The following is an 18549-nucleotide window of genomic DNA, read 5'->3' on the forward strand; positions in this document are numbered from 1 at the left end:
AAGAGTCAAGCATGTAGGCATAGTGTCCAGCTGGTCACCGACTTTGAGAGCATCACAGCAGAGGTCACGCAAAATGATGCAGCTAACAAAAGACAGATGAAACGGAAAAGCTCATAATCCATGAAAGATGAACCACATGGAAAAAGGTAAGGCGTACCTTTCTAGCTCTATAAAGTGAATTGACAATCTGAAAGTGACTGAAACCTGCAAATAGTATTTGAGAGGGAGCCAAGAGTAGCCAAACACTGCTGGGAAACGGCAGCTGTTTGGTCTTTGAAAGCCAGCCAAAGAAAACTGATCCTGCTGGAAATTAAACTCCAGCAACCAGGTTGGTCAAACCTGAAAGGTGACAAGTCTTTCATTAAGAAGAAAGCGCTCTGGATTCTTGCAACATTTTAGCCAAAAATATAACAGTTGTCATCCAGTTACTTCATTTCAGAATCAAGACATTGGCTGTTTAATATTCTTCTTTGAGAAGGATGAGGGTGAGAAAAGTTAGAATTGAGCAAAATACGAAAGGTCTTCCTTGAAAAGTGAATCTTTCTTGGATTCCAGTGTATTCCCTGCAAGAAACGGATTCTTCACAATGAGAAAATACACAGGTTGGGCCCAAAAGAGAACCGTTTAATCACACATGAAAATCTGCCCAGATTTAGAGGGTTAATGTCTATTATCGCTTGGTTAAGAACATCGTTTACATTACGATCAGATGTAATTTTAGTTCATAGCTACAATATTTGAACATATTCTGCAGAGTTTAGAATATAAAGTGCAGGACTGGTGTGCTTCTGGATATTGCTGATTTGTGTTAATACTTTAGCTGCTTTTCTCTAAAGTAGACCTAAGCAAGCCTTCTTTTTTGTGTTGAGTAAGAGAAGTAGATGTTTGGAGTTCAGGTGGACTACAACATGCAGCAAATCAACATGCTTATGTAAAACACTCAACCAGCTCAAATGTACAAAGGTTTCTTGCAAGCTTCTTTGTAAAAAGGATCTAAGATCAAAAACATTTGTTTACAAGTGGGGTCAAAATGATTATAAATGACTATACCACAGTTCATTCTCAAAGGAACTAATAGGGGTTAAAGAGTCAATTCCCAACCAAGAGTTGTGTGTTTCATATTGGAAAAAAAGTCTACAGATGCATTACCAACAGAGGACTATTGTGTTGCATCATTAAAGCTTTCCTCATAGTAGCATTTGTGCATGCGTCTCTGTACGAGGCTGTGCTGAAGTCTGTGTGTGCTCCATGAATCATTCGCAACTATAATCCTAAACCTTGCACTTTCCCTCAGAGGAAATTGCCCTCTCCAAGAGGTGCAGCAGGCATGTGATAAGCGTGCGTAGCCTGAAAATAAGCATTTAGCCTACATCCCTAAGCCTCGACATCAAAAAGGCTTCAGACAGAATGCAACGGCCACTTTTTTGTAGGCCACTAGTACTTAGGTCTGAATTACATGGCACTATATTCCTCAAGGCCCTGCAAACAAGACAAACCTATAGCAACTGCAGGGTGGCATTTGAATGTGTATGATAGCGCTCAATTGACAGCAATGGCAGCTAATGAAAAACGTGCCCCTGTGTGCATCTATAAAGCCAAAAAGGGGCGACAGTTTGTGGCTTTCAGAGCATGCTGAGTCATATTCAGATTTTCTGCAGCAATTCTGCCAATGGGCATTTACTGCTTAGACGCTCTTAATCAATTTAGCATGTGTCAGGCTCCTCCAAACTGAGCCAGGATGGGCCAGAGCATCCAAAACATTGGCTGTTTTCGGCATGAAGGTCGGCGAGCCAGCTATGGCAGCTCCCTCCAGGCCAGTGAGTGCTGGCAGCACGCCCTGAACAGATGGCAACACGTGGCAAAATTACAGCACTGCCAGACAATGAATGTATCCGTGATACTAATTGTGCCCCGATCTATGCACCAGTCATGAGTCAATGAAAAGATTATTCTAGCACAGACATAAGGAACGCCTACAAGGGTGCCTCAGAGACAGGTTACTCTGAAATAGCCTCTCCCAGACAGGGACAACACTAACAGACATTTAATAATCACAAACTCTAATTCTACTAAAGATCACAATAAGGTTTGGGAAAATAAGGCTGAATTAAACTGACATTTCCGCATATTGGCTGACAGACAAAGAGCAGGGGGAAAAAAACTGTTTATATTCTCATGTTGCAAAACAATATCAGTGCTTCAGACAGCAACAAAAGGTGACAGACACCGAGGAACATCATCTCATGCGGCTGCTGTTGTCTTTACAATGCACCCCATGCTCACTCTGACAAGCAACACGTAGGTTGTTCAAACAAATCTAAGCCTCAGACAAAATAATCTAACCAAAGCTAAGGATAAAAAAGTAGTTCAAAAGTTTTTCCATCAGCAAAGTAATACTCTAGAATTCAAACGGGCCTCAAGCAGAATTACAATCAGACCATTTTAAAGACCATCAAAGAAAAGAACATCGCAGTGCAGAATGAAAATAAATATGATTGTTTTAAAATTTTAAGTCTTCTAACACATATTATGTGTGATCTCAACCATTCCGTCGAAACTCTGATAGGATGCTCAGAATATGAACGTCCACCTCAGAAGAAAAGCAACCCACAGATTGATGCGGGTTAGGTTCAGTAATGTTCTGTTTTAATCTCATCTGACCAAATTACCTTCTTCTACATCTCATTGAATATTAACCCCTGCCTATATTAGTTTACTCAATATCTATTTACTGCCGATGGTAGTATTTCTTACAAAATTGAAAAAAAAAACAACTAGAAAAATGTAGTCGTTGATTTTTTTTTTCTTTTCAGCAGAGGCCACGACAAGTGCCCATCACTTCCACCACTTGAAGTTTCAACACCAATTCCACGCAGCTCTCAAACCTGCAGTCCAGAGAGGTCTAATGTTCTGAAACAATCAAAGCACAGCTCTTCATGGAGGACATGGCTGAGGTGAGTCACACAGACACGGAAGAGGTGAGAATTAATTAAAAAAGGTGAACATTGCATGGAGAATGGGGTCAGGGATAGGTGAGAAACAATGAGTTTCATCTATTGTAATAGAACAAGCCTGTCCCAAAAGGCAATAATTGTGAAACATTTGTAGATGTTTTTAAATGAACATTCATTTTGGTTTTGTTTTTTATCATTTAAAATGTTGATTTTTTGATCAAATTAATTTAATGGTTTTCAAATTGGGGTACTGCATTTATATTTATTCAATTTAATTTAAACTGAATTCACACTACTACACTGTCTTAAATAGTGGCTGATTTTGTTATTTTACACTGCATTTGTTTTTTTTTTTATGTCCACATTCTATGTTTTGGTCATTGCGAACATCATCACAAAGCCTGAGCCAAACGCCTGAGCATGTGCTGTGCTGTGCTGCGCCTCTTGTTGTGGAGCACCGGCCTCAGCTGTGGGTCTGACCTTGTCTGTGCTGCTCTGCTGATCATCCTCTGCGCTCCACTGATGTTGCAGGTCAGCCATGTGCTCACGCGATGCGAAGCACAAGAGGAAATGAGCTAGTGTTAGCCCGATCAGAGAACAACACCTTTCTGTGAGTGTTAACAGGCACTGTGATCGTGACACCGCATCAAATTTCACAAGCTCGTGCTGGCAGCAAAAAGGACGACGCTACATTAACTTCAGACTCTCTGGACCGTTGGCTCTTTCCGGACGAAATTTGGGCTCACTGAATGTGTGTAACACAGCCAAATGATCACATAAGTGGTTTCCTTAAACTCCTCGTGAGTAGTAGCATCAGAAATTTGAGCCCCGTGTTGTCTGATTTCCTTGCATCATCAGCGCCGCAGCAAACAAACATTATGACAAAGCTGCAAATATAGACTAATTTGTGGGCAGTGAAGTGGTACAACTGATGCTGCTTCAAACAATTTAGTTGTAATTGTACTGCCATTTCAAAATTAGGCAATTAAGGAGACAAGTGTGCAGATACTGTCCACAGTTAACAACACTAAGTGTACTTGGAATACGTCTGAAAATGGCTCAAACTGGAGGGTTCATCATATCAGAGTCCAATCAATCACTCTTCTTATTCCTGGCTAATCTGTTTATCTGACATTTATAGTTGTTTTCCGACTCCATCCATCTACTTAATGTAACATTTTACTATCTATAATCATGCAGCTGGCTATTTAGAGGGGAGCCTATTCAGCAACAGCAGCAAAACCATTTTCAGCAGAATGTTTGTGTGTCTATAAAAAATGTCTATCGCTGTTAAAAGGTGAAGAGTGATTCAAACTGGGAAGCACATACTATTTCGCTCTCTTTAACCACAACAAATTACAATGCAGGAGTTGTATATCTTCAAAACCAAACACTGTGGACTGGTATTGAATGAATGAATATATTATAGGGTCTGTTAAAGCGGGACTGCATATATATATTAAAAAAACTTCCAAAAAAAAGAAAAAAAAAAAACAATTTTAAGAAAAAAGTTGGAGTCAGCTGAGGGAAATAAATTCACCTGCCAGCTTGCAGGTATAAAAACGCACCAGAGAAGAAAAACAGGAGTAGGGATTTCACAGTCAAATAACTTGTGACATTTTTGACTAGAGCTGTTGATGAGATAGCACAAAGAATTACCTTGGTGTGTCAAAACAGTTTCGTTTTTTTCCTGTTATAAGCCTCCCAACATGCTCCGGTTTATAAAAAGAACAACAGAGTGTGGAAATTGGACTTCTCAAGAAAGTTTTACAAATGTTGCTGTGAGAACATTGTGCAAATTTGAGGGGTTTTTTGTTGTTATTTTTTTTCACCTTAAAGTCCGGACAGTGTTATTATATGAGCTGTGAGTATGAGCTATAAAATCACAAAGATTTATTAAACCTGGGTAAAAATGTCAACTTCTTAGTGGAAAAACTAATGCAATTAATCTAGTATCTTTTTTATTTAGCACTAATAAAATAAGCTCAGTGCACAGCCTTTGAGAGGCCTGAATACTCTTGTATGAAACAGAGACACATAATACTGAAGGTTTACACATAGCAATTGAAATCAACATCCTGTATTTATCTTTCCATCAGCTGAAGTAGATTGACTGAACAGCATTTTTTCAAAACAGACATCGCAATTCCACGTTAAAGATGTTTAAATACATTAAATTCATGTTTATATTTCCATTTGGCAAAAGTGAAGAGAGAAAGGACGTTTAAGTAGTCTCTTCTTTACATTAAACACAGCAAAGACCTGGAGCAGCAGCTGAAAATTCAACGCCATAAAATAATTTGGACAAGAAACTAAAGGACCACTAAGAGAAAAATTATTTTTTTCTATGAGCCCAACTTGGCTGAGCAGGCAACCCACTAAAATACATTAAAGAGGATTTTGCCTGAGTGCTTATTGGAGGTCTAAATCAGAAAGAGGTAATCCCCAGGAGACATTAGTCAAAAATGACTGCAGTTCTGCTTATGCTTTCTCATAATTCTCCATTAGATATTATGGGAAAAGAAAACAGCCCTTCACAGGAGTAAATTAATACAAAAGCATTTCGGCAGCCTCCTGAATGCAGTCATGGCTGTAACAAACTTTTTAAGCAATTCAAAACATTCCCTTAATAAATGTGTTCAAGAATGGTGCTGACTTTATTGAAAACTTTGAACTAAATGATACTGGTTTTGTATGAAAGCTTGTGGTGAGCACAGCTCACACGAACATCTTCTAATGGTGCTTTACTAGGGGATGAACATAAGACCTACACATTTTCAAGGGCAAACTTAGAATATCTAATGCAGAAAAGCGAATTTGCCCTTAAGGCAAACTTTATGGCTGCTCTGTATGTGTGAGTGAGTGTTTTTCTGAGTGCAGGAAACAGAGATGTGGCCCAGCTTAAGTTTTGCCAACCTTATGTGATACTGATAATGAAGCACAGGAGCTGTCTTCAATTTGCATGATTAAGTCATTTGCATGATTAAAGATTTTGTGAGATAATGCCGGCTATATATATATATATATATATATATATATATATATATATATATATATATATATATATATATATATATATATATATATATAATTAATTATTCATAAAACATAACATAAGACCACAACCAAAAACTGACTAACATTGGCACTGCAAGGCTTCAAACTGGATATTCCCAGATGGAAGTGGCCACTGAGCTTATTGTGTCAGAGTATCATAAGGAGCAGAAAGACAGGAAGAGTCACAGAAAGACATAGAATTGAACGTCCTTTGGTCGCATCCCACACCAATTACTGCTTTATTGCAGAACTGAGTGATGAATACCTCCATTCAAAGCTATTTACATCAGCGTGGTCTATGTGGTAGACAACCAGCAAAGGTACCTGAACACACCACCAGGCACAAGCGTCATCATCTTGCGCAGGTCAAGGAGCTTTAAGAGCAACATATTTTTTTAACAAATAACTTAAGAAGAAAATAAATAGCTTCAATTAGAATTATTTTTTTTGTTTTATGTTTCTATCAGTCATTCATTTTGTGCCCTCAAGTCCATGGTCTTCTTTAGTTAGTAAGTCACACTGTTCATGTGAAAAACGATCACTGTTCATAATAATATGGCAGTTATTGTATCAAGTGAAAGAATAAAAATGTTTTCTTACCCAGTCTGTTGTCCAGTGCTCCAAAGTCCAACGAGTACTTGACAACATGATAGTTGTTCCACACGTACAGCAGATTGTCCCTGGGATTATAATCCACAGCAGCAATGTACTGGTATGAATTGGGGAAAGGTATGTCTAGAAAGCCATCTTTACTGAGCTCGGTGTTATAGATGTAATCAATCTTGTTCCCTGTTGCTTCGTTGTCATCGTCCTCATAGACTGACTTCACTACGTAGAGGATCCCACAGATCATGAAAGCGTTGGAGGCCGAACGCTTATCGTAAGCCGTGTCCCAGGTCCCTTCGACTCGCAACGTGTAGGGATTTAGCTGGCTGATGACAATCCGTCCATTGTTTTGTTCAGTGGCATAAATCACCCAAAGTCCATTCTCATCCACAGCCAAGTCAATGTCTGACTTTCCTCCCCACCGGTAGGGAGAGGTATCATGGTAGTTGGCGTTGGCAATGATAGCCTCACCGCTCTTGATGCGAGTTCGCAGGTCAAACTTGACAATGTTGCGTGTGCGCTCCTTGTTAAAGAACAGCGCCCCGTCGTATACCACAAAGCCTGTGCCGTCGACACGATGTGGCAGCTTGTAGGTTGTTGTTGGCCTTCCAGCAATGAAGTCTTCTTTAGAGGAGTATTCAGTCAGGGTGTCCGTACGGTAGGGCGTCCAGGGCATGTAGTAGATCTTATCAGAAGCCTGGAGAGGATCCTTGCACCAGGCTCCGGACTGGTGGTCTGACTCAAACAGGTGCTCGCTCTGGTATACCCTGCGCAGAAGCCCTGGGCACAGGAATACTGAGGAGCCAAAAATGGGGAAAGACAATCACAGAGTTACATTGCCAGGGATTAGTTCAATTGAAACACATGAAAGACAGAGACAGGAAATATTCTAACATATAGCTATGGTGTCAACAGATGTTCCTGCCTGAACTGTAGATATATCTATATATTCTCCAGATTAACCTGTCTGCATCTTTAATCAATGCTCTCCTTGTTCTATGTAGGTGAGAGGCCATGTCATTATAAGATGTTGAGTTATGCATTTTCTTGGCTAACCTGCTTAGCCAAGAAAGGTTGCCAGGGACAACTTTGTCCCTGGCATGCCTGCTGTGTTCCTTGGGTTTTGTAGTGGTGCTTGTACAATAATTTACTTTTGTGAACAACGCTAAAAAATGCTAGAAAGCTTGGAACCGTTTTTGAAAATACCTTTTGATAAATCAGGGAAAGTATTATCTAACAGTACACAATAAGAGGGATTTCTTAACTTGTCTTAACATTTTGTGGAGTAAAATTTTTCCAAGATAAGGATTATTTCTAGTTCAGGTTGTTTCCCTGACCTTGAAAAAATTATTGACATAATTGCTAAATAAATTTGACTTGTTTGCAGAGAAGGGGATTATAAACTTAGTGGAGGTTATGTTTCCTGACTTCATGAGCACAGAGAAGTCAGAGACACTGATAAAACTAACAGCATGGACCATTACTCGCCTACACACAACCACAGAATTAGTTTTTTTCCCCTTTGTCTTCATGCAACAACTTTTCTACACAAGGAAATATAAAAAAAAGTGGAAGTGGTAATGGCTTCATTTAATTTTCTGCTTTCTTGTTAGTTTGAGTTTGAAAAAAAAAAGAAGCATTAAGCAAACACACATATCCCAAATTTTGATGAATGGCTCTGTGGCAATTATTGGCCAAGGCAGGCTCTTTGAGAAAATGAAAACAAATCAAAAGAAAAATAAATAAATAAATTACTGTGACATCATTTCCATAATGACTGCTTTTCCATTATTTCATCTGAATGACGTTTTTAATCGGAGTTATGATTTACAGCCCGCCACCCACACACTAAACTAATCATATGTAAACTTGTTAGTGCTCAGGTCTAATCAAGCAAAGCCAAGGCTGTGCAACGAAATGGTACTTTTCAATAGAAAATATCATTTGTAAAAAAAAAAAGCCAATTTCAGTTAGCTATTGATTACTGTGGACTGTGGCAATAATGATTTTCTCTTTTCTAAAAGGTGACATCTGAATTCTCAGTTACAATGCCTGCAAAGTCACAGTAAATTACCCTTTCAAATGTAGATTTATAAATACAATATTCAACACAAGAAAGATAGCAAAATGAAATTATGATTGGGCCCAGAGTGTGTGCGAGCAGGCTGAGATGGCTGATTTGAGTAAAAATGGGGCACCAGCCTGACAGAGCGCTGACAGCTTCGAGCTCCCGCAAGCTGCCCGCTATGAAGGGGGAGAAAGAGACGGGGAAGACAGAGCCCCCCCCCCCCCCCCTTTATGTAATCTCCCAAGATTAAACATGTTGTCTACCTGCAGGGTGAAAAACACGCCGAGATGCGTCCCGGTGACACAGAGCCTCAGCACACATCTCAACGTTTGCACCGCTAAATGCTGAGGGAGCAGTTTTCTCTGCTTGGGAGAGGTAAAATAATAATAATAAAAAAACTCAAGACGTGCTAGGTTATGAGGTCAGAGTCTGTATGCTTTGTTCTGACAGCACTCTGGGCTCAACGTGGGTTGTGAAGAAAGGTGCTTTTTAATGATGTGACAGGAGAAATGGAGGCTTGCGCACGAAAGATATTAGAAGAGCAAAACAGATGCAGCTTTCATGGTTTTTTTTCTTGTTTTACCTAGCAACTTATATTTGTCATTATTTTTTTTGTCAAAATTAAAAAAAAAAAAGATATTTATGTTAGCCTGAAAATTCCCTGCCCAGCCATTAAAGTCTGATTTCACTCTCATCTCCAGCTTCAATCTTTCAGTTTCATTTCAGAAGCTTTAGAATATATAGTCCAGCTTCATACACTGCTGATAATGTAAGATTGCAACTGCAATAATCTATCTCCTGTATTGACAGGCAAGTCCCTGAAGGTTATAGCCATCATCACGTTAGAGCTATCTGAAATATGCTGACAGCCCATCGGACAAGCTATTGATCATTCCGTATAGCTTTCTGCTTTAATAGTATGCAGCTGATAAAGCAGAGCTGGAATAATTTTCCGTTATTGCAGGGAATAAAAACATGTCGGTGTTATGGGATTTCCACTGGGAGCTGGCTTGTAACATCATTTTTCACATGAAGGGACTATCATATACTGTATGTGAATCAACTATTTCATATGCAGTTGTTAAAAATTACAACAACAATTACAAGAATTTGGGGGACAATTTCTAACTTTTACATCAAACAATACTTTTCCACTCTTGAATTAAAGTTCTGGTCAGGCGAACAATAATGAGGAGAATTGTGGTCATATTAGTTTGGGAATTTTAGAGATTTGTTTGAACAGCTTTTCAAGTCTGTGATGATTATGCAGTTTCAATATTTATATTTAAAAAAAAGAACAAGAATTGGGTACACATTCTTGTTGATACACACATGATCAATATTAAAGCTAAAAAACAAAAATAAACTCCTACACCCCAATTTAAATTTGGTTAAATGCAACTTAGCAAGTTGCATTTTAACCACAGGTATAATTAATCAACAAGCTCCTATTTCTTGCTGGATGTTTGTTCACTCATTTTTATATATATATATATATTTTGAATTGGTGAATCTCATTTGAATAGGTTGATTTTTGTGGCAATAATCTAACTTATAAATAAGACCCACAGATTTTCACTGCAGTTTGTCTAATGGTGTTTTCAGATGCTTAATGGTGCCAACTTTATCCATTCCAAAGTTTTTAAGTGTATCTGTATTTGGTATTGTACATTAACATGGACTTAGAAGGAGAAAAGCAAATTAAACAGACAAATTTGATACCCCATGCACACTGAAATGTTTAACCTCTTACATGAATATCACAAAAGTCTCTTCAGGAAATATTTTAGGATCAGATGAGGAAAAATATTAAGCTATTTAACCACAATAATAAGAAGCATGTAAGAAGGATTTAAGATGAGACTTTTAGACCAGAGAACACAGTACCAAGTGCTAAGCATGGGAGTGGCTGCAGCATGCTCAGGAATCTGATTCACTGTCAAAAGGTACTTGTTTATTGTACAACTTGAATAGAATAATAAAAATAGAGAACTAAATCCACACTATTCAATCGTAAGCAGTCAGGTGTTCCAATTGGACAACAATCCCAAATACAAAAAATACAACTTCATTTTAAATCGAGAGCTAGACAAGTGAAACATTGGACAAAATTAAGTGTCTCAAGAGGACAAAAAGACAAAATATAAAACAAAAAACAGTGTTGGAATCAATAAAGTCGGCTATCATTAATCCTCTGGATGGCCCTGACTTATCTAGAACTATTCTTAAAAGCTAGATATGTGCACAAACACCAAACATTTGTTAAAAACTACAATAAACCTTTGGTTTTTGGCTCTCCTTCCTAGGGAACATTCGACCAAATATTAGTGGAAGTCACATTCATGTTGAATGCAGTTAACCTTCTGTCCAGAAGTGTACATATGTAACCCGACTGACCAACAGCGATACAAAATATGCCAGAAACCATCTGCAGCAACCCATCACCAGAACATGCAACAGCACAGAATGGAAAAGCAGGTGAAAAAAAATCAAATAAAAAGAACAAAAGTTGTTGGCATTTAGTTACCTTTTTGTTCCACTTCTATTTTTAGGCATGAAGGGGGAGAAAGAAAGAGAAAAATAGAGAACAGATTAATTACTGTAGGAACTGTCAAATAAAAGAACAAGAGAAGAACTGGGTTAGTGGAAAAAAACAGTAAATATTTGATTATAAGATTCCAGAGGAGATACAAAACATGAAACCAGAGAAGAAGCTTGCTGAAAAGGAGGCAAGATCAAATGAAAAACAATAGTTAAACTGTGAATCCCCTGGAATATTAAAGAGTTTCAAATGAAATTAAGGAATGCTTCTGTAATGTAACAAAACCAAACTGCAATGGTCTAAAGTTTTGATTTTAAAGAATAAACTCCTCCAAGTCATCTGCTTAAATCTCAGTTAAACATGATGCAGGAAAAAAACAAACATCAAATACATCCACCCCTGCTTAAACTAAAAAATCAGCTTAAAATAAAAAGTTCTCACTCAGACATGATGACCTCCAAAATGCCATATTATTGTCTAGAAATGAAGGTTTTGTGCAATTTTCTCTAATTTGAATTAAAGGACAGTGATTTAGTTCATCAGAGTTTATCAATTAAATCAATTGCTAGAAAAGGTCTAAAAATTCACTTAAGAGCAAAACTTATTGTCAAATGATCTTATTTTCTACATTTACATTGAGTAGTACAACTGGACTGCTAACCAGCCCATAATAACAATTTCCATCAATTTTATGGTCATTTGTTTCACATTGAAACATAAATCTTGCTTTTAATGTGGTCAAATTTCAAACTCTAAAAACAAATTTGTTTAGGGGATTAGAAATGTCACTAATTAAATGAAAATGACAGTTTATCATTAAATTAACTGTCTAACTCACTGTTTGGAATTATATATGCATTTATTCTAAACAAGACAATACTGCATATCCTTAAATCCATATACCCCAGTGAAGATGCCCTTATGTAGACCTATGAGGTGTTGGTTTTATGTAGAAATTGTTCGTCTCATAAACAAAGCGAGTAGAGGAATATCTACGTTCAAAAGACAATAGATAGCTCATTTCATTTACTCCAATCAATGACTACAAATAGGCCCAATGCAGGCCTAATTCAGACTGAGCTTCAGAGGCTCACTTTAAAAACCTTTTTTGCTACATACATAAAAAAAGCAAGGCCTTCAGAGGAAGTCTCTCTCTTTAGCCAATTAGCAAACATTTTTTGCTCATCAGAAGTTGACAAAATAATTCTTGACCCAAATACAGCACCCTCAAAACCTAGTGGTGCCGCGGCAAATCAATAATCTCACACCAGAACATTTGTTGCACTCCTCTGTAAATGATCTTTGGAGATTTGCTTCTTTTTTACTTCCCTTACCATCCTCTTTAGCATGTGTTGTCTGTCCAGCCTCGTTTATCGCAGTTCCAGATGTTTCAAGCTTCTAACTTTAACAATAGATATGCAGGTAGGTACTTTCTCGTATCCATCTGATTTTCTTGAACATGTCTTCTAATTTCAAGAGTGGCGAAAACAACTTCACCTTTGTGTCACTTAACTTGTTTACCCGAGGGAAACAGAAAAACATTATTAATATCTAGAAATTCCAGTAAACACTGCTCAGATTTAGGAAATAAAAAAATGCTTCATTACTTTTGTTTGTCAGGACTTACCAGGGTCACATTAATTATTGCAGGGGTGATTCTATAAAAATACAATCATTTCCCAGAAATATTTTCACCACTGAAAAAAATCTAGTCAAATTAAGGGCTGGATTTAAAAAATTTTTCAGTGCAAAGTTATGTTAAAGCAACAAACCATTTGTTCATATTAAGAGTTTTTACACATTTTGTAATATTTATCTACAACCAGATGTAGAGTTCCAAATCAAACATGTGCAAACCGAATGACAGAGAAGAATAAATATTAAACAGGGCAAAACCATCAGTCTGGTGCCTCTATGCATGCTTCCTCACACATTCATCAGCAAAAAGCTTCAAGAGAATATAAATATAAAACTTATCAAGGCAGTCTGTAGAGTCAAACTTATGTTCCAAGCATAGAGAAAATCACATTCATGAAGAGCTTAACCTTGATGTGGGTTACAGTACAGAAAGTGTCTTGCAAAAGCGTGCATAGAGCAAATTTTTCATATTTCATTACATTGCAACTATTAACTTCATAGTTAACTCAAGTACAATACTGGAAGAAAATCTGTCAGATGCTGCTAAAAAAAACAAACAAAAAAAACCGTTGGGGCAGAACTTCTTCTTTCAATGGTACAACAAACATACAGCCGTAGATATAATAGAATGGGTAATATCAAAACATCAAAACATGTATTTGTGTCACAATGGGGAGTGGCAAGATTAGTCTTTGTGAACATTTGAAAATGGATGTTTCATTAACTTTAAATGACCTTTGGTTATTTTTGTAAAGAAAAATTGAAAAAACTTCAGCCTTTAGATCTGCAAACATTGTAGAGACATACTTTAGAAATTGCATCTTGCAACTGTTGCAACTTGAAGAACCACCTGTGACCAGAATGGAGATGCATGGCACATCTTTCACATTTCTATTTGCAAACTATTTTGAAAACCATGCATCATAGAATGCTAATGGATGCTATTGACACTTTTGCAATGCCCCCCAAAACACCTCTTGATAAAGCTGGTACAACCTCGGCTTGTTTAATATATCATCTCTCAAGAAATGGAAACAATCTTGTAACAACAAAGAGCCTGATCTCTGTCACTTAGACAAGCTCCTTAAGTCAGCCAAAGCATTTTGGCTATCTCTCCCATTTAAAGGTTCAGGTTAGCATCCAGCCAGCACACCGGCTTCAGCCCCTTTCCCTCCAGTAATCCAGCATCTAATAAGATAGGATTAACCTCTGGTACCAGAGCTTACAGGAGTGCTCTCCTCCAGAGAGTGCAAGAAAGTGAGGTACGGAGGTCAGCAGCTAGGTGAAGGGAGGGTGAAGTTTAAAAGATGGGAAAGTTATTAGATGAGAACTACATTATTGCGAGGCAGAGGGCCAATGAGATGAAGGGAATCAGGCAGACGAGTGGAAAAAAGAGGGAGAAATAATGGGGAGAACCTCTCAACAAGTTGTCTGTTTGTCAGATCATAAAGCCCTACAATGGTACAGCGAGACACCTCATTAACAGCGAACACTCGAGCCGTCGCTTAGGCGCAATAAGTTTGCGGCTAGCACGAGCAACAGTTGCTTAGAGCTACACACAATTCACTAAACATGGAGCTGCATATGGACCCCATGCATCAAATCAAAGCAAACAGCCTAAACGTGCCCTGATCGACGCCTCCTCGCCTCCCCGGGGCAGCCGCCACATAGCAAAGACCACGGGGGAGGCCTGTGTTTCTGATTGAGCGATCGCTAACAGTGGCGAGGAGAGAGCAGGGGTAATGATCTATAAAAAAAGGCATTAGTGGTGGGGATGTGAGAAGCCAGTATACGATGCAATCACCGGGGGAGATGGTGTGAGAAAGGGAGTAAAGGATGTGGATGAAATCCTCAACAAGGAAACACAGAGCTCCCTGGGCTTTGGTCCAGCAACGTTGGCTCTTCCCATGACCGGAAGATGCCGAGGTGGGTTGCAGTAAGGCCAGCCGTTTGTACATTCAGAGTAATTTGTTCATGTCATGTCCGATCATGTTTCTCCTCAGGCGGAGATATAACTGAGATGTTCGGCTCTTGGGTGTCCACGTTTTGCTCAAGCTGGAGACACAAGAGAAGTGGTGGAGAAAAGAAAAAAAAAAAAAGAGAGGCAGAATTGATTTATTTGAAAAGCTTTTTTTACTCCACCCTACCACCTCTATTGTGACCCTAATACGATTTTGGTCACGGCTGTCACTGAGTCACTGAAAGGCACTTAGCTCCCTCATCTCTTCTGCCCCCAAATACTCCTTGTCTTTTTTTGTGTGCCCTGTCTCGGATATGAAAGACACTCAAAAAAATACTAATATTTCTAATAAAAGAGACCACTTCAGATATATTCCTGCATCAGTAAAAAAATAAAAAATAAAAATTGTCATCATTTCACCAAAACAAGTCCTTGAGAACTAGCTAAAGAAGTTGCAACAAACAATTCTTTTTCTACTTTCACACTCATACATTTGATAAAATGTTACAAATATTTCATTTCAGCATTTTGAAAACCCTTTGGCAGATGCAAAAAGCTTCAGTTTAATTTTGGGAAGCAAAAAATACTTGAAAATGATGAAGACACATCTGTGTAATGATAACAGTTTGAGACCAAGGTTAATCACTCACCGGTCCATCATTACTCATAATTACATTTAAAACACTTAATAGCGTTAGGGAAAAATTAGCTGAATAGAATATTGTGCGTACTCAAGTGGTCCTTATGTAAATTCAATCTGGTCAGGTTTGGGTTTTGAGCAGCTACAGGTTTTACTTGAGCTCGCCTTTTTACAAATGATTGCAAACTGCTTTTGCGGTGAGAAGGCCAGGTGGTACTGCCATCCAGAAAATGGCTACATTTTTGCTTGAGAGGAAAGATAATCAGCAGCGATTATTATCTATTTATAGCCAAAAGCAACAGGAATGAGACTTGACAATATTTCAGCTTAAGATTGGCCAAGAATGACTAACAACATCTTGTTAAAACTGGTGCAAATAGCAAACAAGAAAGGATGCCCAGTCCAACCTGTTTTGTCTAATGAAAATCCCAAGTTTTGTTTTGCAGTGGACAAAATAGATTTTGAAGATGCAAAGTAATGTCTTAGAGCAGCTGTGATTAAAAATACTATTTAAACGCCATTTCTAAAGTGTTTGAAGCAGCTCCCGAGTTCATGCATAACATTTCTCACTGCTGGCGGATTTTCAAAATCTGCCCAAATAAAATACCAGTTTGTGACTGCATATACAATATCCACTCACCATTTGCTTTATGAGGTATGCTTGTTCAATTAATTGTTAACACAAAGAGCAAATCGGTACATCACAGAACAGCAAAAACTCAATAAATTTCAACCTCTAAAAACTATTGAACAGTTCTAACCAAGCCTCAGAATGAGGTAGAAAGAGAATTAGAGTGACTATGTACATGACATGATTGCTGGTGTCAGATTGACTGATCTGAGTATGAAAACTGATGACCCATTGAGATTTTCACATACGAGAGTCTCTCTGAAGTGTCGATGAAATAAAAAGTCCTTAACTGCCTTTTAAAAGTGTCCATCAAAACTCTATAGAAAAAGAAGGGTACAGCAGCACTAGGTCACCCAGGTTGGAAAATCATTATCTGGTTCAATGAGTATCATTTACAGCTACAGGATGTTCAGATATTAAAGTCATAACTATTCAAAAAAGCATGGGCTGTATTGTACAAGTGGTTGAGGCATCTGGTGGTGACGTGATGGTATGGGGAATTTTTTTTTTGTCAATACACTGGCCCTTTAGTACCAACTGAGTATCTTACAGGCAACAGAGTCTACCTAAGCATTGTTGCTGACCATGTCCATCTCTTGGACCAGTCCACCCATCTTCTAATGGCTACTTCCTTCAGGATAATGCACCACTTATAACAAAGCAGATGATCTAAAACCAATCTATGCAACAAAGACTTCAGGCTGTTCTGCTGAAAAAAATAACAGTCCAAGCAGGATGCATTTCATAAAATGAATTTTCCAACCTTAAAAACTTGCTGCTCCTTTCACAAATTTTTTGTATCTTTTAAGAGACATGCGTCTAAATCCTTCAAGGGATAATTTTGGGATCAACTGTAGAAAGGCAAACAAAGCTAAATACACTGCTTCTTTGCCTCCCAAAATTTCAGAGCCATTTATCTAACGGGGTAATGCCGCACTTCAGTTTTTGTGCGATCCGTTTCCAACTAAATATCCTCCGATGCCGCCGATGTGCGCCGACCTCGTCATATGCGTGGCAGCTGTATGGATTTTCATTTGAATAATTAATGCTTCTCAATTTCACACTAATGGTTGAGAGGTATCAGAATGGTATCATTAGGCACTAATAGAGATTCATGGCAAAATGGAGGCAATATTTTCTGCAGCACCCTCCCCTCAGACTCCCCAGCCCTTCCTTCTGTCTCAAAGAATGAGCTGAAGAGTGAACCCCCCACCCCCTCCTCCTCCTTAACTCCATCCCATCAGCTTTTTAATTAATGACACAGATTACAGGGCTTTGAATAGCATGTGCCTAAGGATGGGGGAGGACACAGCGCGCCCCCCATCTCTCTTCTTCTGTATTCCCACTCATTTTATCCCCCCCCCCACCCCTATCATCTCCCTCGGTCGGCACTCGTGTCTCCCAAACCATCATTACAGGTTCCATTTCTAAACATCCCTCTTTTCTTTTCAACCACTTGTCTGATCTTTGTGCTACCTTCAAACACTTATTCAATCTCCTTCCCCTAGCATCTATTTTCTGTCTCTGTCGCTTTGCTGGTCCCCCCCCCCTCATGCGGGGGAAAGAACCATGCTATTTTATAACCTTGACGATTCAGGTTGCCGCCAGTGTGCAAGCATCTCCTCATCCTGTGAGATTGCATGTTTGAGTTTGTCTTGCTTTGAAGGACGGCTGCAGGAAATAGATGCTAACCAAGCCACATAGGGGCTGACCAGTAGAGAGTGAGATGACATGTGGAATCCAAGAGCAACACAATTAATGATGCTTTAGTAGAACATGGCAGCAGCCAGAGCAATAATAACTTAACTGGAGCACCTAAAATATGGCTCAATTTGTAAAGACCTTGAAACCAGGAAGAGATTCATGGAAAAAATGCAAAAATTGCTCAAAGACCTTGTTAGAAACAGCTTTAGAATATTTTATTGGACTGACACTAAGGTGTGCAAAATTGTGAATTGGAAAAAACAGATACACGGTTTTCTATTTATTTTCTTTCAATAAGAGTCAAAAAAGTATATTGTGCAATTGCATTCACTGGCTTAACTCAAATGTCATAAAACCACCTTTCACTTCTTTACAGCTCATTTACAGCTGGACATCCAGATACTGAAACTTTCACCCATTCTCCTCACCAAGAAACTCGAGCTTAATTAGATTGGACAGAGTGCCTGCAAACAGCTATTGTAAGGTTTCTGCCACCAACTCTCAATAATGGGACTTTGACTAAGCCATTCTAACAAGTGTACATGCTTTTCCTCTAAATTACAGGTTTCCCATTCCAGTTTTTAAGAACCAGTGTCCTGTATGTTTAAGGTGTTCCAGAACTTGATGAAGTGCATTGGAAGAAATTCAGACATTATTTCACATCTGAAACATGCAGGACACTGCTTCTCTGGTTGAATGTGTATCTGAAAGGTGAACAACCTCCACAGCCTGAAGTCCTCTAGCAAGGT

The 18549-nt window shown here is 38.5% G+C and overlaps 1 protein-coding gene across 13 annotated transcripts in view; it reads right to left on the bottom strand.

Annotated features, from left to right (window-relative positions):
- Positions 1–18549, bottom strand: part of LOC116732730 (adhesion G protein-coupled receptor L3) — a 279903-nt gene that overhangs the window by 101145 nt on the left and 160209 nt on the right. For 9 of the 13 annotated variants that reach the window (XM_032583075.1, XM_032583079.1, XM_032583078.1 and 6 more), the window contains exons 6-7: positions 11213–11227; positions 6612–7412 (exon numbers count right to left, since the gene is read on the bottom strand). In XM_032583075.1, coding sequence (XP_032438966.1) covers positions 6612–7412; positions 11213–11227 — 816 coding nt within the window. The remainder of the gene's footprint in view (positions 1–6611; positions 7413–11212; positions 11228–18549) is intronic. The other 4 variants (XM_032583083.1, XM_032583084.1, XM_032583082.1 and 1 more) reach the window with 1 other exon arrangement.

This window comes from Xiphophorus hellerii, chromosome 14, assembly GCF_003331165.1.
Source record: "Xiphophorus hellerii strain 12219 chromosome 14, Xiphophorus_hellerii-4.1, whole genome shotgun sequence".
NCBI lineage: Eukaryota > Metazoa > Chordata > Actinopteri > Cyprinodontiformes > Poeciliidae > Xiphophorus > Xiphophorus hellerii.